Source organism: Alternaria triticimaculans (assembly GCF_023758025.1).
Source record: "Alternaria triticimaculans strain BMP 0046 chromosome Unknown scaffold_41, whole genome shotgun sequence".
NCBI lineage: Eukaryota > Fungi > Ascomycota > Dothideomycetes > Pleosporales > Pleosporaceae > Alternaria > Alternaria triticimaculans.
In genome coordinates this window covers 122,847-144,602 of record NW_026055998.1, presented here as the reverse complement: position 1 = coordinate 144,602, position 21,756 = coordinate 122,847, and the positions used below count along the sequence as shown (strand labels likewise).

Genomic DNA, 21,756 nt, shown 5'->3' with positions numbered 1-21,756 from the left:
AGATGTGCTGAGTGCAACCGCATGGTACCGCCAACGCAAGCAGTTTGAACGAATCCAAGATGACGCACTCATCTTCATCATCATCAACATCATTCACACTAGGAGGACACAGACGCCACCGTCATACCCCCTACGCAAATGCATTCATCGAACAACGACATCCAGAATCAAAACAAGCCCCGTGCATTCGCCCCAAGTCCGTCAACAGCAAAGCCATCACGTACAAGAAGATAAGCACGGTAACGAGTGCCAAGATGACCGCCAGCGCTCTCACCCTCATCTCAGCACCACAGGTGGTCTAGCTGCCTTGATACGGAGTCAGCGGTCTTCATTGCTGCATCGCTTAAATCGCGTAAATTGGTAATAATGTAGCGGAGTCGTCTTTTACGGCAGCGTCGTTTCCCGTCTGCGCAGAGGGTGAGGCGGAGGGTTGATCGGGCGTAGAGGATGCGTTTGCGGAAACGTGCGAGGGGGGCCATGGTGATATGGAGCGTGGAGGGGCGGTGTGGAAGTGGGGAAGGATAAGAGAGTGTTGGCGGATTGAAAGGTAGGCATAGGTGAAGTTTGGTGTGCATTCCGTGGGTGTATGGAGAAGCAGCTGGGCTTCCCATGTGATGTGAGACATGGACCTGTGACGAAGGCACCGGAATATTGGGTTGGGGATACAAACTGCTGAGCGGGGTGAAGTTCGCGTTCACACTCAGAGCGTCATGCTTTACCGCTGGTCTATCTCAACTGGGTTGAAATCAGAACCGAAAAACCCGACGGCATGTCTGGAGCACCACGTGGAAACCGAGGAAACAGTAATGGCCGGGGAGCAAGAAGTTCCACTAACTTCGGTTTCCGTGAAATAGGTAGAGGAGGCTTCAATAACACTTGGACTGGGGAAACGTTCAACAATTTCCAAGGTGGAAGGGGTAGAGGAGTTGGCTACAGCCTTCCGACCAGAGGTATGGGAAGTGGTACTAGGAGAGGAGAGCCATCGTCCGTTTCAGAACAAAATGCACAGATCGAGAAGGACTGGCTCAAAGAGAATCAGGTACCCAAGGGGCCGAGGGCCGACCGGCAGGAGGGAGAGGAGGCATCAGCCGTCCCACAACAAGATACACAACCCGAAAACGACCGGATCAAAGAGAATCAGCAGCTGATACCTACGGAACCAAAGGCTGACAGACTAGCGAAGACTTGGCAGACAGGAACCAGGCAGACAGGAACCAGGCCCGTTCCCGAACAAGACACACATATCAAGAACGATCGGGTCAAGGAGAACCAGCAATCAATACCCACGGAGCCGAAAGCTGACAGACTGGCGAAGAGTCGGCAAAGAGAAATTGAACGAGATCTTTACAGACATGCTGCAAGACGAGCATACCACCTTCTCCGTCCTATACAGAAGCATCCACGCCGGGAAAGCATAGAACATCCTACCCCGATATACCGTCGTTCACGCTCACCCGAAGAAGAACGAGAATTTAATTCTTCTTTTCCCCCACTTCCCTCATCACCAGCAGCGAACGTAGGTCCGCCGCCGGGAAACCAAACACCAACATCTGTCCCCGCATCTGCCAGACCCGCGCGAAGGGAAGCATGTTCGACCAATCCTACGGAGAGGACATTTCGCAAGGTAAGCGCGGCTTCAACGTCAACACCAACGGGCTCAACGGAGGGTGACGACGGAAACCTCTACGATCCGGATAAGACTGAAGAGGAGAAAGAGAAGATTCGGCAGGAAATCAATGAGCACAATAGGGGCCTGCTGGACCCGCCATGGTCCGGTCCGAGCCTGGGTTCTGAGATGCAGGACATTCAGCGTGGTTAGATCGGTATCTCGTACGTTGTTTCCTGTGAAGCTGGATGAAGCAATCTCATCACACCTATGTATACAAGATGATCACGTCTCTCGCGAATGTTTGAGCTCTTGCAATGTCGATAAGAAAGGTACTGTGCCGATAAGTGAAGGTCACCGAGACGTGCCTTCCTCAACCTTGGGGGTGACTGCCCCTTCAACAACCCCATGACAGCATTTTCCTCTTTCAGCCCATGACGTCCGAAACTTACGATGGCAGCTCATTTGCGCCTGCCATCAACGACGACAACCATTCCAACCCACATGAAGTCACTTCCGCATTCCCGCCTTCACCTCTTCTGCATTACTGTTACCGCCGTGCATCACTCAGCGTACGACATTCTCGCAAACAGTTCCTTCAAACACACACAGCATGACGGCTACCACTACAGAACAGACGACTACTACAACCATTAGCAAGCATGGAACGGCGAAGAAGTGGCTGCAACGGCATCTTCGCAAAGTGGCATCGCGACAGACGCTGAAGAACGATGAGGGACCAATTGAGATACGGCGAAAACCATCAGTCAGGCGGCCGCGTACGGCACCTTCAACAGGAGCGACACCGAGCCTGCAAGACGCACCAGCAGTACCCCCGCTCCCGATACTTGTAGAGCGGGTGTCGCCTCGACCGCCGGTTCTACCTCCTCTTCGTCCAGCGAGACCTGATTCTGGCGTGATACGGGACGTCAATGCCTGGCTCGATGCTAGCATGAACACGCCTTCACCCCCGCTCATGGGAGGCCTTTCGTATTGGAGAGCAGCGACAAATGTAGGTGCCAAAGACTCGGCCGTGGCTCAGCATGCTATTCCCGTGATTGGAGCACCCGAAGTCGCCAGACCATCGACAGCCACCAGTCAACACGGAAAGTCGTTCCTTCGTTGCGCCAAAAAGATGCAGGTTCAGATGCCTTCGCTTTTACGAACCAAGTCTCAGCGCCAGGCATGTCGGAAGCAAATCAACAGACAGTCAGCATCGATGCCACTCTTAGCTATCTCCTACGAGGACGTTGCGGAAGCCCCTGGTACCATGCTCATGTCCCGATCTGGATCGCTTCGCCGCCCCGTCACAAGGCCATCGACACGACATCCTTCGACGCGCGCCAGTGCGCTTCTGTCGATCGACCAACAGTCGCAGCTACCCTCCCGGATGGGCACCCCAGCGAGTGCACGACCCGGCGATACAGAGAGCGTCTTTGAGCGCCGTCTCAACGCCATATTTATGCGCACGGCACGAAGCGCAGACAGCACTCGGCCATCGACAGCTGCGGCCGGTCTCATCCGCGAAGACTCGATGGGCGACCTTTCCGATGCCCCGACGTACTTCTCAGGACCTCCACCACCTTCTTACCGGTCGCGCCCTGAGTCTCTGCTCAGCACTTCTTCTTTCGGCTGCATCGATGGCATGAACCCTACCCAGCGACAGATAAGCCAGCAGCGAGCGGCATTACAACGGGGAATGAGGTGCAAGCTGAAGAGATTCGCTCAAGGACTTGCGACATGAGAGCGACATGAGAAGCGACGACAAGGCAGAGGCGAAGTGGAGGCAGCAGCAAACGACTTGTACAGAGTGGGCCACGGAACTATGATGATGACTGACGAAGGGATGACCGGAAGACATATACCATATACGAGCACATGACTATACGACTGTTTACCTTGGAGAGCTGGCATCTTCATACCCATAACAGTGGGGTTACTCTTTCAGTCGGTACACTGAGGGATGCGCAAGGCGCGCGGTATTTAGCACAACTGCATCAGATATAAAGTAGGGTCTTAGTTTATAATAGATAATGCAGATACAGCACAGGATGTGTCGTGAAGTGATGTTGGAATGCGCGGTAGTGTAGAGGTGAGAGCACGGTCATATGACGTGGGGACGGGCCGCGGTGAACCTAAAGCGGTTGGGGCGTTTTCACCGCCTACTCATTTGATGGCCGGGCATGGACTCCACCATCAACATTAACATCATTGGGCCCAACGTGGCACGCTGTACCACGTCTAACGCTCCAACGCACACAATTGAATCTCCATGGCCGCCCGTTGATCCGCTCGGCTGCCAGCACAACGAAACCCAGCTGGCTGCTCCACTCGACTCCTACGATCCGCAGACTTGCATCATTACGTGCAGCTCCCACAGCCAAACGGCTCCCCGACCTCACCTCCCTCGACAGCGCGCGAACGTAAGCATGGCCTCGGCAGACGATTCTAATTCGCGGCCCCAGCGGCCAGCTGCCATGACCAGGCAGTCGTCGTCGCAGTCGCACATCTCGCAGTCGCCGTCCGAGGGCGCCCAGCGCTCAGCCCATCACAAGAGCCAGCGCCATCATGTCGTCGGCCAACGCGTGCAGAGGAATACGTCCTTTGGCAAGAACCTCAACAAGCTGAGCAAAGCCGAGAAGCAGGCCCAGCAGGCGCTCCAGGGCGCAGAAAACACCGGGCGACACCACCGCCGCTCGCAGTCGGGCAATTCCATTTCGGCGCCCAGCAGCCCACACGCGCGTCCCGGAATGAAGCGCCATGCGTCTTCCGGCGCCGTTGTGAGAGCAAACACGCAGCAAGCAAACCTGCGCAAAAACCACTCGAGCGGCCATCTCCCGCCGCGGCAAGGGCATGCGAAACACGCGCTGAAGGGGTCCAAGAACGAGAACGCTACTTCCAAGCGTGCGCTCGCGACTCCCTCTCGGTCTCGGCAAAGTTCTCCGGAGCCACACGCCGCGGTCCACTTTGACATGCCCAATGACGACGAGGAAGGAGACGAGGGCGGGTGGACCGAAGAGAGTGCGTCACAGTCGCCCACTACTACCCGATCCAACACGCGCTCCAACTCGGTCATACTCGAGGCACAACACAGAGCGGCGGAGATCAACATGGAGAAGAATAGAGGAGAGCCGCAACAGTCGGCTGGTATAGTTCGAGAAGCGCCCAGCCAGGCGACTCAAACGCTCACCGACCGCACGCGCACAAACACGCAGGTCAACGGCGGGAGCTCCTATCAACATTCTCGGCCTCCAGATGCTGATATGATCACATCGCGACTACTACAGCGCAGCGCCTCACACCATGTTGCTCCTCAGACATCGTCAGTCGCTGCGACCGTCGTATCCTCCTCCGATCGTCATAATCTGCTCAGTCACACAGCTGGGTCTGTTGGATCTACCTTGGTCGACACACCGGGGCACAACCTGGTGTCGCGCTTCATGGACGGAGATGGTTCTGCTGGGACACCTCACGATGGCGAGTACATGGCTGCGCATCAGCTCAAAGACGACACCGATGAAGGGGAGGTGGACAAGATCAAGCGCAACAAGTCCATGCCAAACTTCAAGGGCGGCGCGGACACACCCTCCAAGACGCCTCAGCGCTCTGGCACGACTACGCCAACCAACCTACCCCCATCGCGGACACAGCAGAAGCTCATGCTTCAACGTGCGTCGTCCAACATTGAACCGCAGAAGCTCGTTCCCGTAACGCTACCCCGCACGGGCGGTCCCACATACCTTCAGTCCAGCATCCACTACAATGGCAATGGGGAGGGGCGTCTAGATCCACGCCTGCAGCAGCAGTTCAACCACGTCGCGGTTGAGTACAATGTCGTGCGAAGATACCGCAACCCAATTGCAGACGCGCTCGCAAGAATCTACCAAACCCCTGGCATGTCACGCAAAATCCGCGTACCCAAGTCGCACGGCGCAAACGGCTTCACGACAGGAGCCAGCAGCCTGAGCACAAGTTTCAACGAAAGCGGCGTCGAAACAGATGGGACGGGCTCGCGGAGATCACGAGTCAGTTTCGACCATGATGCAGGTCGCGGCAAGACTAGTCGCGACGAGAACGACTTTCAACGGAGTTTCGAGAGTGACCAGGCGCGCAGCCGAAACGAAGCCGAGGAGATCTGTCGCCGTTTATGGGAGAGTGCCGAAGTAGTCGAAGCCGACTGAAGACAATAGTGTGGTTTGTTTGGCGACGACGGCGCTGATCAAACATTCACGACTCGCAGCGCGGCGCCTCTGTTTGCGTCTTTGCGACTATTGTGTGAGGGAATTGCCAAGGCTGTTTTACTGTGCAGGTTCGTGCGTTCGCTTGCTTCCCTTTCTCTCTGCATTTTGCCGTAGTCTGCGCTGGGGGTGAGAGGGAATGAGCGTCTTTGTTCTCCCATCGTGGACTGCACGCACGGGTTGCTATGGCGCAAGGGGGCTTTGTCTAGTCTGGCTGGAAACAGCATGGTGTTGGGGAAGAGGGCATTTGCGAATATTGTCGCGCCGGCAATGAAGCCGAAGAGACATGCATGAAGTCGTGGTGGTGGTGGTCGTTGCTGTTGCTGCATTTGCATTTTGCGCTCAAACTAACTTTTTGCGCGTGGCACAGAGTCGTGGTTCCCCGTCCTAAACCTTGCGACTGGCGGAGGCGTTTGGCATGACACGACACACAACACACGACCGTTGGTTCGATCGAGGAAACGAAAGCGAGTGCGATGGATGGAAGATGATTTATTGTCAAATTTGCGCGCGCGCGCACCCTCGATTTCAATCTGCCGTCCGCGACCGAATTGCAAGCATGCGAGCCTCCCAAGGTCGATTGCACAGGCGCGCACTTGCTTGGCTTGAATTGCTTTCATTTGAGAAAGAGCGGAAGTTAGGAGCTGGATTTGCACTGGCTTCAATGCGATGGATGGGTCACGATGCGAAAGGCGGAAATGAGACAAGAAAGAAGCCCATATTGTGTACTAGTAATGGTAGGGGTAGTGTGCGGGCTAGGTAGGGAGCCAATCATGCGCCATGCTCGCTTGTGTAATTGTAATTTCAATCTTGCCAGCGGAAGATCGTTACTTGTTCCTGTGTGTCAGTGGGTTTTTTGATTTTCCTTCACGATGATGCGACTTCGCATTGATGGTGATGTGTTGGCGAGCGCATCTGGACGCTTCACATGCTACTACTGTGAAGATTACTTTGAGTCACAAGATACATTTGCGTGCATATGTTGAGCAAGTACTACGCAAGCAAAACTCTTTGCAAGAAATTCTCTACACAGTTCCACACCACCATCACAACAATTCTCTCATCGCCTCGTTGTACTCCGGAGTACCGTGTCTTCCGCGTCCAGCACGCCAAGGTGTCTAGGCAACAATAGCCTCGTCTTGCCGCCGACCACGTTGTTAACCTCACCCCGAGGGCTTTACATGGGATGGGTCTGAGACGAAGGGCGCTGGTTGGCTTGACTGTGTTACCCAGAACACATGTCGCAACGGGTAGCGTGCCACGAGTGCGCGAGCTGAGTCCGGTGCGGTTGCGGTGTAATAGCTAGACGAGATTTGTCGTGCTGGCTCCAGTCACGTTCGCCCCGGTGTACAGCATCCAGCAGTCGGTCGTGCTGGCCTAGCTGCCTCCAGTCGCGTTTCCGCCTTGGAGGCCGACAGACGGCACGATTCGCTGCGCATTGTTTCAGCGTCCGTGCTTTGAGGCGCGACACTGTGGACTCAGGCTACTCGGGCTGGAGAGGAACGTGGAACGCATGGGGTGAGAGAAGTTGCCTGGGGTGATGGGCGTTGAAACTTGGTCTTGAGCATGGTGAGGATCATGGGGCGTGAACCTTGAGTTCGCAGATGAGATGGGCGATGACAGCATCTCACCTGGGCAGCGACTTTCCTCAAGGTTGCCCCTAGCGATGGGAGTGAGAAGTGAGGTCACCACCCGCCCGTCACGAGGATGCAGCAAGCGTGCAGCACGTTGGCCATAGAGTGGGTACCTCGGTAGTTCAAGCCCAGCGCTGCACCTCAGGCCAACCACAGGAGCTTGCGCGGACAGGGATGCAGTGCAGAGATTTGCCGTGGCCGCCATTGCCAAGCACCAGATCGGCAGCTTCCTTGCTCAGGTACTCCCGTTAGCACGCCCGAACCTGCGTTAGCGCGCCCAGGGGGACCGAAATTGCGCTTTGGCAGTGGGAAATTGCACTGGCGGCAAGGATGCTAGGAACACGATACAAGGCACCGGGGGCGGCCCACCTTGCCCTGCCCGTTGTTTCCCCTTCACCCTCCTCAAACGTTGCGAGACAAACCCTCTTTTCCTCTCTCACGATCTTTTAAAGCTTTAAGCTTACCCACACTCATTACTGCGACAAGTACTATCCTTGATATCTCACTCTCTCTATCACTTGGTCCAAGACTATCCACACTGCTCTCTCGCATTCCAAATAAAAACAAATCACCGGAGCGAAGCTCATTAGCACCTGCATAACACTTGCAACCCTCACTTCTTCTGATTCGACATCGAAGCACTGCGCATTCACAGTCGCATATCCAACCACCACAACAACTACCTTCCTTCACCACCACCACCAAAATGCGCTCCTTCACCCAAATCATCACCGCGCTCTTCGCGCTCCTCGTCTGCGCCTTCGCCCAGGAAGACCAGTACGACGCGACCGTCTACATCACCAGCACCGTCTACCGCGTCAACACCGTGACCGCGTCCTCGTCATCCCCCGCCGGCTACACCGCCGCAAACAGCACCAGCACCATCTCCGCCACGCACCCCACCATCGTCCCCTCGTACGCCGCCGGCAACACCACCGCCAGCATGGCCATGCCCACTGTCTCCGGCCCCATGGCCAGCGCCTCCGCTTCCATGCCCCCTCAATTCGAGGGCGCCGCTTCTTCGCTCCAGATCAACGGGATGGTTGTTGCGCTCGCGGCTGGTGTCGGGTACCTCGTTCTATGAACGTGAGATTAACGGTTTTTCGTCATCAGAGACTGGCAGCGCATGTCTTTGATTCAAACATAAACCCTTTTTCTCATGTTAAATTGTTTTCTAAACAACACCCATATCACGAGGATGTATGTCCGTTTACGTCTTGTCCTGCCTTCAGTTTGCGCTTTGCATCATACCCCCTTTTTACTTTCCCTGGACTTGTCCTCGGGTACATTTGTTCTATGTTCTAGGATTACCGAATCCTCCCGTCTCATTACCCACACACACTCCTTTGTAATCACACACTATCTTTCTCTTGTCTGCGACGATTGACGAAACTTCGTGGGATTATTATCAACAACTACTGGGTAATACTGGAGCTTTGGAATCTTGCCTTTGTTTGTAGTCGACCGACCTCTTCCTTTTTGTTACGTTGGTTCGACCTTGTGTTTTGTTATACCCCCCCTTTTTAGGCGCGCGATTAGGACGCTGCTATGCGAATGCGATATCTCATCACATGACATACGTACTACTTGGAGGTCCCATACTCTGTACCTGGTTGACCGCGGCTTGCCGCACACCTCTTCGTTCTGTACTGTGTGTCTGTCTTCGCTTGCTTTCTCTGCGCGGTCTCTATGATTTGCGGCTGCCTACTTCTCTGGTGGAGCTGGAGTTTGGTGATACCCCGATACCTACTTTTTTGAGAGTGCGATTTAGCTTGGTGTTCTTCTTTGAGAGAGTGGAGGAGATGATAGGATAGGATAGTATAGTTGAGAACGAAGAACTTACTTGTTCCATTGATTTGACTCTTTCTTGATCAACGTGACTGTGTGTGTGTCTAATAACCCGCCATCGCCATTGCAATCGCGATCCCAGCATTCCCGCATCTTCACCGCCCATCACGACCACAACCAACACCTACCAGCCATCCATCACCGATCCAAACCCGAACCCGCCCGACCGTAACCACCGTATTTACCACACCCAGTCATTCATTCTCCCCATCCCAACCCTAAATTACTAATACCACCGCTAGTCCGCCTATCCGTTCGCCACACAGCAAAAACAGCCGAACATGTCGATCGCTATTACGGCCCCGACCGAAAGAAAGCAAGTACTTTGAACGGACGCAGGAGCTAGACGCTGCTAGACAGCGCACGGAGGTCTAGAAAGCGAGACTGTGGGGATATGTTCGGCAATGGTTGCCGAGTAGATAGGAGGGTGTGGTGGAGTTGGTGGTGACATGGGCGGTGAAGATGCGGTGATTTTGCGAGATGGAGATGGGGGTTGGTCAATTGGGCGAATGGGAGATTGACGATCGTGATGGAGATAGGTTTAGGAAAGGTGATTGTGTGAAAAAGGAGGAGGATGGAATGTAGGGTAATGTGGGCATGTGGTGTGTTTTCTCAGTAGATAATGTTGTGGGTGGTCTACGAGTCCGACGGCTGGTCGCATGTACTCGATTTCGCTGGCTGGCATGAGCGCAGATTACGGTTCAAAGTTGAGGTTTCCATACTGTTGTTGTTTTTTGGTCTTGAATTACCGTCTCATCATCCTTCTCTTTTACATTTCACTTTATGGAAGCGTCTCATGATATGCTATGGTACATCAAAATCTCAACTCACACCCATCTCTGTCTTCTTCTCTCTCCTCCCAACCTTATCACTCCCATCATCACCGATAACTCCCCCCCACCGGCCCCTCCAACCCAAAACAACTCGCAAAATAACTCACCGTCCCCGCCCAATCCGTAAAAAGCCCCTTAACCCCCACCTCCCTAACCAGCACATCCAGCACCTCATAGTACTGCCCATCATGATCCACCACATCCGCAATACTAGCAAAGTAATACTCCCCGTCCCTCTTCACATTCGCCAACGGCCCGCTCCTTTCAAACGTCCAAGCGATAATATCCATGCCATTCGCTTTGATCGCTTTCGCGTACTCGCTTTCCACAATCGTCTTGTTGTCCGACCCGCCGATGGAGAGCAGCATGGGAAGAGAGGGCGCGATGATATTCACACCTGCGGCGCGCGCGGTGGATAGATTCGCAAACCCAGCCGCAAGGTCATCCGGTGTATCAAACTCCTGCAGATACACAGCCTGAGCACCAAAGTCCTCATCATTATCAATCCAATACACCACATCCTCAAACAAGAAACTCTGCGGCCACACGCGATCCGCACTTATCCCCTTCAGACGGAACGCGGATATCATGTCGGACGCGTATTGGGCCTGTGTGTAGTTTCCAAGAAAGGGCATGGGGACGGCTGCGGGTGGCGTTTTTAACTCGGGGGTGAAGTTGCGGTAGCCAGGGTAGGAGTCTACGAGGTCGATGTATTGGTGCAGGGTGAGGGTCTGCGCGCATGTGTCGTAGAGTTCTGTGCGCCAGAGAGGGGTGCCGGCTTGGTAGGTGAGCGGGGTGGTGGCGGAGGCGTTGAAGCCGTCTTGTTTGCTGCAGAGGGTGGTGACTTTGTTTTGTTAGTTTGCCTTGACATCGTGGGCTGGTGAGATGGAGGGGAGGACGTACATTCATCAATCGTGATGTCAGATGTACAGCATAATGCATTCGCGGGACTCGTTGCATTCGCCGGAGTAAACGGCGTGGTACATTTTGCTGCCAACTCCGGCCTAAGCAGGATATCTGTCGTTCGATGTAGATCGCACAGATCGTGTCTGCACACCAATCCCCTGTCGCTTGTGAATGCTACATCACATTCCAAGATACCGGCGCCCATTCGCGCACCGGCATCTTGAGACCGGATCGACTCTTCTGGGAATTGGAGTGTTCCTCCACCGCGGTGGCCGATCGTGAATGGGGAGATGGAAACTGGAGTGTTTTCACACGACTGCAGTTTCCGTTTCAACGGACTATCAGTCATATTGCTGATGATGTAGTACGGTCGCGGCCCGACAGAAACGAGATAATCCGCCGCATTTTCCAGAGGCGTATGATGGTGCTTGCTAACAGCCGGGTAACCCAGAGCTGTAGCAGCGAGACCCAGTACCAGAAATTGGCTCATGGTGACGAATAGAAAGTGACTTTTCGTAGGAACAAAAGGACGACAAGAAATCAACACATCACCCCTCAACCACACCCAAAGCCATCCATCTTATATACCCCCCATCATCACCCTACTCAAGCTAACCAACCATCCCCTACGTCAACGACAAGCCCAATCCACGACCCTAGCCATAAGCTGCAGGAACGGACGCATACTAGCCATCCATCCATCCCATGTGCGCGGCACGCAGCGGGATATACCCCAGTCGCCAAAGCTTGATAAAAGCTTGCGTGAGCTTCATCAGCCGTGAGAAAAGCTTAGTTACGTCAAGAATGGTGGGCGAAGCGGAAGGTACGGACGGGTCGCAGTCACACGTGGGCAGGATAGGCGGATGTCGTTCAACGCGCGCGCAGGTGTAATCGGTTGGGATTGCGCCAATCGATTAGCGCATGTGGGGCGGGGCGCATGCGCGTGGGTTGGTGCGTCCCCGCGTGTTATCCCGCGAACGACGATATGGTATGCGAAGAGGAATTGGTCTGGTGCGACGGCGATTGTGGTCATATGTTTTGAATTCAGGACTCGAATTGGAAGACAAACACATGGCCGACCGTGCCGTCCATAGGCTTTGCCTAAAAGGCAAGTCTGATAGCACATCACGGGATCTAGTCAACCACCCAACTTCCATCCCATCATCCTACTTCTCCAACCTCGCAGCCCTACTCTCATCCCTCCACCACTCGCATTGACGCCTCCTAATCGCATCTCCCTCCACCCTGCTATTGCCAAACGGCTCCATCCTCAATTGCAACCCCGGTCTACCCTCGCCCTCATCCTCATACTTTGGCCAAACCGGTACACCAGTCTGATTCCCCGCATTTGGATCGCCCAACGCAACAAAGTCGGAGAAGTACGCATTGAGTAGCTCCTTGCCTACTTCTGGGTACTGCACACCCCCCGTACCGGCCGGTTCCGCCCATGTGTACTTTGTGTCGGCGGTGTGGGGTATGCCTTTCCAAGTTGGGAATGTGTTGTTTACGGCGAAGACCATTTTGTACACGGGAACTGAGGCAGACGACATGCGCATGGCGGTTTCTTGGCCAGCGCAGACATACATGTAGTCGGTAAGCGCGGCAGAGATGCGGTTGTACTGTGTGGAGTTTGGGCTGTGGGCGTAAGGGCCGTTAATGTCGTCTGCTGGGTCAGGGTAAAGCTCCTCGAGATCGGAGAGGTCGTCAGTGGTTAGACCCGGGATCAGATTCTTGATGAAGGCGAGGAATTCTTCGTTGGTGGATATGTCGCCTGGAGAGTAGTACTTTGCTTCGTCGACAACGTTGGTGGTGATGGTGGGGATGCGGTAGAACTGTTCGTTGATTCCGGATGTTGAGCCAGCTTGCTCAAGGAGAGGACCGCCTCGCGTGGGTTGGAAAGGCCACGTGATGGGGTATTCTGAGGCGCGCCACAGCAGAGCGCTGGCGTTCTGGATCGCATCGATGGGGACGGATCGAAGGCAGCTGAGGATTTCGGCATCGGTGCTATTGGCTACTGCGCTGCATCCTGTGTAGCCAAGGTATTGCGCAAATTGCTCCTGGTACAGTGGGTAAGATGCGTTCGGGAACGCTCGAGCAGTCACACTGCCGGACTGGAGAAGAGCCTGCGAGAAGAGCGCTGGTGCACCCTCGGTTTTGTTGTAGTTGTGGAAGAGATGAATGCCGACTGAGTGCGCACCAGCTGAGCGACCTCCAATCGTGACGCGAGAAGCATCGCCTCCAAAAGCAGAGATGTACTTTTGGACGAATTTGAACAAGGTTTCCTGATCCCGGAGGCCAAGGTTGAGAAGTCCTTCCCGCTCAAAGACTGGAGACGGGAGGAAGCCCAGAGAGTTGACCTAGATGGCATTAGCCTGACTCGTGAGAAAACGATAGCTATGCTTACCCTGTAGTTGAAGGTGACGACCACAAGCGGCTCCTTCGAATTAGCAACGAAGGAAGCACCATCGAAGCTCCTCGCGCTGCCAGCAACGAAGCCACCCCCATGAATCCAGATCAGCACCGGTAGTTCCGCATCTTCTGCAACACCCTGCGGTCTAAAGACGTTCATGCTCAAACAAGCCTCATCCAGTTCATATGGGAGTTCGTCTGGATCCTGGAAACACGAGTAACCATAACTGCTCGCATTTCTAACGCCGTCAAAAGGCTCCGGCGCGCCGACAGGCGCGAAGCGTGCCTCTCCAATAGGCTGGGAAGCATAGTCGATACCGAGCCAGGCGTCTACAGCGCGTGGTAGAGGCTTCTTTGTCAGAGTCTGCGAGACCGTGGTGCCGACAAAGGTTCCGTAGCCAGGAAGCGTGACTGCAGATGAAGTGTTGTATGCCGCAGAAACGCTAGACACACTGGTGGTAAGCAGCGCGAAGCTGGTGAGTAGTCGCTGAGCCATGCTGGTGTGGCCCATGATGGCGTCGAGGCGGGAATGTAGAATTGACGTGACGCGCTCGCACAACGCTGTAGCTACGTCCAGCGGCGCCATCGTTGGATTGTATATAACAACATCCGACGTATGCTATACTTCCGAGATCGGTCGTATACCTTGTCCTGCGTTGCATTCGCATCGACGTTCGTCTCCACTCCGGACTCCACTACCCCACAATCCACCTAGTAATCAACGGTGCGATGGTCTTGGTACCTGCTACATGCGGCGGCGACGTACGCCAACGCGGAGATACGCGTTATGTCGGCTGTTATCTTTCATCGGTAATTCGTCGGCACTTCATCTGACAGCCGATCGGATGGCATCCGACGGCAACGGATGTTGATAAGTGAGGGCGGATGCCGATAAGTGTGGTGTTGGGAAAATGCAGATTGCACGAGCGGAGGTTTGCCGAGTCCGGGTAACGAAACCCCGGGGGCCGAGCACCCTAAGCCACGACGATATCGATACGAAAGAGACAGGTTGACTATGACGATGGACCCTCATGTTCGCGATGCTTTGTTTAAATGTATTCTGTCATTTCCTGGGAAACCGTGAACAGGTTTGAGGGATACGTTGCATAATGTGAAGTATCTCCGAGAGGGGATAAGGGTGCGTGTAGAGCTTCAATAAGGTCGCGGTGGTGCTGAGTGAGTTCATAATGCGGTGATATGGATACATGGACTTCTGGAGCCTTACTAATTGGATACGTGCTTGTCTGCGCTGGCGCCGAGGTATTGGGAATATCCATCATGTTGACGTGCCTGGCCTTAGACGTGATAAACCTGGAGGCCTCAGGCGACGTCTAACGTCGGTCACTTCAGTGCCTTTATCACCGTCAAATGATACTTATTAGGGAATTCCGTCGAGACAACCACTTCTGCGTTCGGCTTGTCTAGCTGCGCGCAGAAGTGCGGTCTATCTTCACTCCTAGAGATTCGATCCAAGCTAATGTTGCGACCGGCCCCATCAAAGGACGAATACCCTATCTGCAATATGAGCACTCCTCGATTGCTAGGCCGTCCGCTGTAAGGCAGTCCATGGCCATCCAAAGCCAAAATTTGCCCAGTAGTCAAGGGTCCGTTCGCGTATACTGATATCGTTTCGCCGTCGATGTTTCGTATCTTTCTCTTCCAGCCTTCTTTGTTTTCTGTTGGTGAAAGATGGATTCTGTGGGCTAGATTGGCCCAAACATCCTGGAACAACTTGTGTGGTTTCTGCAAAGCATTAGTATGTCGATATTGTGTATCAGGACCTGGAAGCTTACGCGTCGGATTTCGAATACAACATCCGTTTTGTGCGTCTCAGATGGATTTGTTCGGACAATATAGCTGAACTTGGTTCCATTAACCGCCCCTTTTCCGATGTTCAGATTGATCTTGGTGTCTTCGAAAGATGTTTCATTGTCGGTCGTTGAGGTGCTCCGTCGAAGCGTGAAATACTTCACAGTCCCAGTGAATACTTCTTCAAGAGTCAGATCTACATACTCTAGGACACTGGATGCCCTCTTTGGGCGCCACTTAGTGTAGGAACGCGTTTGTTTGACCCAGCGCTTCTCTTGCTCGTCGAAGGTGTACCATGCCCCAGGAAATAAGTAACTTTCCGAATGCGAGCATGGGCGATCCCGTAGATCAAGTAGTGCCCTTCGATACCTAGCCTTCCTGGATGAGTCCGTGGGTCTGCTACTGGGGGAATCCAGAGACTCCTGGAGTGCGCGGGGTGCGTAATTTTGACGCGGAGTGACGCCATCCTCAGGAGCTCTACGGCCTTCCAGAGACTCTCGCCTGTCCTCAGCCCGACTACTCTGCTCATTGATGATAGAGCCATCACCTGGGGAGACACGGCTGTTGCGGCGTATGCGATTATCGTCTCCGGAACGATGGGTATTCGAAGGCTCTTGCACACCACTTATCCTTCGACTGTTTCTGCTTGGGCGTACCGTGCGACCAGCCTCGCCAGAGCCGATCCCATTGCCAGACCTCGATAACGGTTGTAAGCTTTCCGTGCGTACTCTTTCCGCCCAGGCATGAACTTCATACGACACGTCAACATCGACTTCCGTCATTCGGTCATCAAGGACCTCATCTTCTAACGCGACCGCATCCTCCGCGTTGATGAATGTTGCGGCATCACGCCTGCCCGCAAGCACGTCCATGTGGATTTGGTCCAGTTTCGCCCGGATCTCCAGGAGCGATAGGTGATGGGCATCGGTGTTCCTCTCAATCCTAGATAGCGTACCGACATTGATGCCGCTTAGTAATTGTTGGAGCCGAACACTATGCGTCGCTATCTTCTCCCGTATCGCAGCTTGCTTCCCAGTCGTGAAAGCGAGCCTATCTCGGTACCGCGCATCGCGTTTGTCGAGCGAGCGGAAGTCATGTAGTATCTTCTTGACCGAGCGGAGGTCGGCTTTGCAGTCTTGCAAGCGCGCAGCGAGCTCGCCTTTCTGCGCGGGGGAAAGCTGCTGGAACGAAGACTGTGGGTTCTTGCATTCATCATCTAGAGCGAGGAGGAGTGTGCGTAGGGAAGCCACTATCAAGCGCTGCGTCAGGATTTGCACGAACTGCGCTGGTCTTAGCGGAAGAGATACTCACCATCTGAAGTGATCTCCTTGAAGTTGTCACCAGCGTTCTTACACGACTTGTAGACCGAGTAGGCGTAGTTGCCCACCAGGACGATGTCACCGATTGAAAACCCGAAGCCTGACATTATGTGGTGTACACGAAGTGACGCTCAAGCCATGAGGATGAGCGCTTGAGGTCATTCTCATGTCCGGTCAAGGCTGTGTCACAACCGATGTGCTGCGGCGAGGCTGAAGGATTGTGGCGGGGTTGTTCGTGCGTTAGCGCCACGCGAGCGCCTTCACCCCATTCAAGGACCTCGGGAAGAACCGGACACCTACCTCCTAGATATCTGTATCGTCGCATGTTCTTGCTGAACCTTTGCTTCTTATACTGACATAATCCCGGTGCACCTATCAAGTGAATTTCTTATGTAGGGTGCATTGCGGGGCGTTTGGGATATACCTAGGTATACCTGCATCGAGATCATCAGAGAGAGGTATCTAGCCGCGTTCTCTTGTCCTGCCACGTCAACCAAGAAAAGTCTGAACAGGCCTGCAGTCTAAATTAACATAAAAACCTACAAGATAGGTGACCTAGCGTTAATTCAAGCTCTAGACCTCTTCAGTTGTTTTCTTGTATGAGGTGCTGCTCTGCATGATAATTCTACTATCACAGGTCGCGTCTCTAGACATGACGAAGGTATCCTCTTTACTACATGACAAGGTCTTAGCAAATGTCACAGACATGAAAAAAACGGTGTCCTTGCTTTCGAACATACATGTTCAATTGATATTGCGCTTACAGCAAAGGCCGTTACCGACCCAATTTGAACGATATGCTACAAGTCTAAACCCTAGCAAGATGTCAAGGAGCCTTAGCTGCTTTCCCCACTGAACCATGACCGGAAGCAACGCCAACTGATAAACCATGTACAGTAGACTCCAAGATACCCACACACCACCCTAACTCCCCCCATCAAACCCCCTATCCAACTTCTTCAGCGCCTCCTCCACCTCCACCGCCCTCTCCTCCCCACCCCGCAAGCCCTGCAACCTCGGCAAATTATGCATAACGCGCTCAACCATCTCCTCCAGTGCTTTAGGATCACGCACACCACCTCCCACACCCGTCATCGTACCGCCAATCCCACCTAGGGCAGTAGCGCGCATGTTATCCCAAACAGCTTGGGCGGAGTCTGACTTGGCTTTGCCTTTGGTGGTATTGTTGCTATTGTTGCTTGGACTGCCACTGCCAGTACTGTTGGTGTTGGTGTTGGTAGTCGTATTGATATTGGTGCTGGTATTGCCGTTGTTCATGTTCTGACCACCCCCATTATCTGTCCCCTTCGTCAGCTCCGTATTCTGAATCGGCAATTGCTGCTGCTGGTGCATCGAAGACTGCGGCACATGTTGACGTTTACGCAGCATGACCTGGCCTTGTTTGTCCATGTAGGTTTCGTACCCTTGTTGGTCGAGCACTTCGTCGGGGACGCGGACGTTGACTGGTGATCGGTTGTTGCTGCCACTGCCACTGCCATTACCACTACCACTGTTCTCGCCTGGAACAGCAAAGTTCGCGTTTGGATGTGGGCTTGATGTCGCGGCTGGGGCGGCAGGGGCTTTTGCTTTCGCATTGGCATCTTGATTATACTTTTCCAGCGCGTGAATCCGGTCTTGATTCTCTTTATTGCCTTCCATGAGAAAGCGGAGGCACATGATAGCATGCTCACGTATGTAAGGGTTGTGTTCGTCATAAGAACAACAGTTCAACACCGCCTCGATACCACCCAAAGGACGTATTTGATCTTGAACATGCTTGTTCTTCCAGACCAGGGAGCTGAGGACGAGGACGGCGAGCTTCTTCAGATTGCGCCACTCGAAGTCTGAGGGCTCGTCGGCTGCTTCGTCCATGTAGGGTCGGGGTGAGGGCGAGGTGGGTGGGGGGATGTATGCCTCGGCTGCTCCGGCTGTGGTGTCGTACGGTCGTTCGACAGCGACTGGTTGTGGTTGTGGTGGCTGTTGTTGGTCTTGCTGCTGATGCGACGGAGGGATGTGAACCTCTACTGGGGCTGGAGGTGGTGGCGCGTGCTGGACATTCCTTAGAGGAGGCGGCGATAGCTGACCCTTGGGTATCGCTGCGTCCAGTTCTTTCAGTAGGGTGACCAGTTCATGTGAGATCTCCCAATTGCTCAGCATCCTCTTCCACGTTTCGTGTTCTGTAAGAATGGCAAAGAACTCGAGGTACTGGTATACGCCCTCGTACATGCGTTCCATATCCCACAGATTAAGAGGGAAGTCTTCGGGTTGCGCATGTCCAGCGCGGATCTGGCCTTGCAGGAAGATGAGGGCGCATGTTTGGGGAATGATGTGGCGGCGGAACTCCGTGAGCAGGAAGTTGACCATGTGGACATCGCCTTGGTCGACTTGCGGGTGGTTCGCCTTGAGGTGGCCCTTGGTGGGTTGAGCACGGGCTTGTCTAGCACGGAAGATATTTGTGAGAAGTTTCATGATGACTGCCTGAGCCGGAGAGATGATGTCCTTGGATCTGTCGTTACGTTAGTCAAAGTCCGTGTTTCCGATGGGTATACTTACTCAGACTCTCTAAAGGCGTGATAAGCAAACGGCAGTAGCTGATTGGCAAGAATAGCCTCCATAATCTTGACCATGAACTTGAAGTACAACTCTTCCTCACGCAAATCCCAAGCAGCGACAAAGATCAACAACTCGCGCAGCAGATTCCGGCCATTGTCCTGCGCAAGAAGCAAATGACACCGAACACCATGCATGCTCCTGACACTGCTAAACACGGTCGGATCGGAATGATGGCCAGGCTGTCCCTCCGTTGGCTCAACAATTCCAGCCATGATGATCATAGGCAGAACCTCAATCTCAGTCGGACCCAAAATAAGCGGAACGTCTGTGAGCAACCCTCGACCTTCATCACCAGGTATGTCATCGTAGTCGTCATCATTGTCATCGTCATCCTCTGGCGGAGGAGAGGTAGGAGACGCTACGTCACTGATTAGCCCTGATGGACGGTCGGGGTCTGGCTCCAGCCGCTTAAGCAGATCTTCTTTGCCATTTTGGAGTATCTCCGCACCGAAGGATGGCGGGTATGTCACACGGAAATCGATCTCACCTGCCGGGGGAGACCGTTTGATGCTGGGATCTAGTAACGAGTCATCCAATGCTGGTTTCGGGGATTGCTTCTCCGCTGTGGGTTGGGATGGCTGTTCGCTGTTGGACTCGTCGCCAGGGAGAGCTGTGATGGATGACCGCATCCTGTCGACCTCCACTTGGAGTTGGTTGATGCTTTTCGCCAGCGCCTGTACACTCTCTTCGTTCTTGGCATGCTGATCCACGACTTTGCGGTATGTGCTGGTTTGAGTGATCTGATCGCGATATCGGGCAACGACATCTGCATACAGCATATTCCATTTCTGAAAGTGTTAGCAGGAATCAGGTCACACGACAGACGTAACTTACGTTCTTCTCCTCTTCGCCCATGGTCTGCCACCTCCGCCTGCATTCGGCAGCAATCTCGTTTGCGCCCGCCTTGACACCATGATGTATCAGCGCCTTCTTGACGTCGTTGCCAGTCTCGCCAATGTAGAGCAGAAACGGCGAGGACGCAGGTTGTTGAGGGATCTTGAACGCGTCCAGACTTCGCGCTGCATGAGTCGGCAGAGGCTGCTCTTCTGGCGGCGGGCCTTGATCTTGTTGTGGAAACTCGTCCATCTTGTACTTCATGTCGGCAAAGTTGGGCAGTTCATTGTCGAGATGACTATCGAACAGTTCGATCCAGAGCATCAGTTTCCGCTGCTCGTTCCGCGCGATGAGATTGTTGAGGAACTGCAAACAAGTGATGAGGAGCTTTTTGTATGCATTAATGACGCCCTGCCATTTGTCTTCATCCTGGGTTCCAGCCTCGCCATCGTAGCCCCGCGCCGTAACGCGTACGCAGACATTGATCAACGCGAAGATGTCCTTGTCAAAGAGTCTGTCCGCGCTCAAATTCTGCACCCTCTCGCCATGTACCTGCACATTCCTTGCAATGCACACAAGCTGATTCAGCCGTTCCAGATCCCTCAGCAGACTCGGCGAATAGCTTGCAATGAGAGGGCCCGACAGACCCTCATATTCAGGCGCAGCAGGATCTGGGGCAGCGAAACAGCGGCGTTCGAGCGAGGGGATAGCAGCTTTGAGCACGCCCGCGAGATCGTCCCAGAACTCCCACGAGAGGCCGAGTTCTTCGCGCAACTCGAGGCTCTTCCGCGACTCTTCCAGCGTCTTCTTCACCACGTCGCGCTCCAGCATGCGCAGTGTGTCGTCCCGCACATAGCCCGGGTTGTGGAAATGAACGGTATAGGGCGCGAGCGCGAGGCGTAGTCGGGTGAGGTAGGGGCGCGCGGTCATGCCGGACGAGCTCTCGGGCCGCTCCGAGTCGCCCACGCTCTCCGTGTCGTTGATGCTGCCTTCGGCCATGGCGGGCTCCGTCTCAGGCTTCACGTCGGGCGGTGATGGCGCGCGGCGGTCCCAGTCATTCCACAGTTGGTGCTCGGCGAGTAGCGATCGGTAGACCCATACACGAATGGGCCCGGGTGCGCGGAGGATGCGGTAGACGTTGTTGGAGGCCAGTTTTTCGACTATGTTGTGGTATTGCGCCAGCGCTATGGGTGCAAAGGCGAGGTGGGCAGTCTCTTTGCCCGTGTCTGCAAACGGCGAGGGGAGATGCAGAGCAGCAGGCAGCGAATCGGAGTGCGTGGAGGAGCCAGAGTCGGAGGTCATGATGGCGGCGGCGTTGACCAAAAATTTACTGTCGCCTCAAGACGTTGCCCCACCATGGACCTGATCCCCCACCTGACGTATACAGGACGAGGTAGCGACCCCTCTTACATTTGAATGGCAAGCGTCACTCACGATGGTTCTGATCAATTCCACGCGTTCACTCACATAAAAAGCATGAAAAGTCGATTTATAACATTTTTCATTCATACCACTACTGGTATTACGAGATATGTACGGAGCATATGAACCTCGAGTAGGCATAGTATTTGGCCCGGCGAGTCTAGTGGTACCGCTTGTCTCAATCTTGGAAGCAATGTAATGTGGTCATGATACATGGTAATAGTATCTCCCACGGACATGAATTGTTCCGTTGACAAAGCCTTTCGGCTTTGCGCTGAGCCGTTA

The 21,756-nt window shown here is 54.1% G+C and overlaps 7 protein-coding genes across 7 annotated transcripts; 3 read left to right on the top strand and 4 right to left on the bottom strand.

Moving 5' to 3' along the window:
* Positions 1-952: 952 nt before the first annotated feature.
* J4E78_010901 (uncharacterized protein) lies at positions 953-1,819 on the top strand (the record flags this gene model as incomplete). Its single annotated transcript, XM_049371477.1, has 1 exon — positions 953-1,819. One exon carries the CDS (start codon positions 953-955, stop codon positions 1,817-1,819), a length of 867 nt encoding a protein of 288 aa, XP_049216853.1.
* A 400-nt stretch (positions 1,820-2,219) lies between these two features.
* J4E78_010900 (uncharacterized protein) lies at positions 2,220-3,350 on the top strand (the record flags this gene model as incomplete). The annotated part of the gene is made up of 1 exon (XM_049371476.1): positions 2,220-3,350. One exon carries the CDS (start codon positions 2,220-2,222, stop codon positions 3,348-3,350), a length of 1,131 nt encoding a protein of 376 aa, XP_049216852.1.
* A 685-nt stretch (positions 3,351-4,035) lies between these two features.
* Positions 4,036-5,787, top strand: J4E78_010899 (uncharacterized protein; the record flags this gene model as incomplete). The annotated part of the gene is made up of 1 exon (XM_049371475.1): positions 4,036-5,787. One exon carries the CDS (start codon positions 4,036-4,038, stop codon positions 5,785-5,787), a length of 1,752 nt encoding a protein of 583 aa, XP_049216851.1.
* A 4,419-nt stretch (positions 5,788-10,206) lies between these two features.
* On the bottom strand, positions 10,207-11,414 carry J4E78_010898 (uncharacterized protein; the record flags this gene model as incomplete). Its single annotated transcript, XM_049371474.1, has 2 exons — positions 10,207-11,003; positions 11,279-11,414. The coding sequence occupies 2 exons, from the start codon at positions 11,412-11,414 to the stop codon at positions 10,207-10,209; spliced, it is 933 nt and encodes a 310-aa protein (XP_049216850.1).
* Positions 11,415-12,231: 817 nt separating this feature from the next.
* J4E78_010897 (uncharacterized protein) lies at positions 12,232-13,985 on the bottom strand (the record flags this gene model as incomplete). The annotated part of the gene is made up of 2 exons (XM_049371473.1): positions 12,232-13,422; positions 13,470-13,985. The coding sequence occupies 2 exons, from the start codon at positions 13,983-13,985 to the stop codon at positions 12,232-12,234; spliced, it is 1,707 nt and encodes a 568-aa protein (XP_049216849.1).
* Positions 13,986-15,908: 1,923 nt separating this feature from the next.
* J4E78_010896 (uncharacterized protein) lies at positions 15,909-16,709 on the bottom strand (the record flags this gene model as incomplete). Its single annotated transcript, XM_049371472.1, is given in 3 exon segments — positions 15,909-16,031; positions 16,045-16,499; positions 16,595-16,709. The coding sequence occupies 3 exon segments, from the start codon at positions 16,707-16,709 to the stop codon at positions 15,909-15,911; spliced, it is 693 nt and encodes a 230-aa protein (XP_049216848.1).
* An 817-nt stretch (positions 16,710-17,526) lies between these two features.
* J4E78_010895 (uncharacterized protein) lies at positions 17,527-21,351 on the bottom strand (the record flags this gene model as incomplete). The annotated part of the gene is made up of 3 exons (XM_049371471.1): positions 17,527-19,108; positions 19,156-20,003; positions 20,050-21,351. 3 exons carry the CDS (start codon positions 21,349-21,351, stop codon positions 17,527-17,529), a joined length of 3,732 nt encoding a protein of 1,243 aa, XP_049216847.1.
* Between the last annotated feature and the right edge of the window lie 405 nt (positions 21,352-21,756).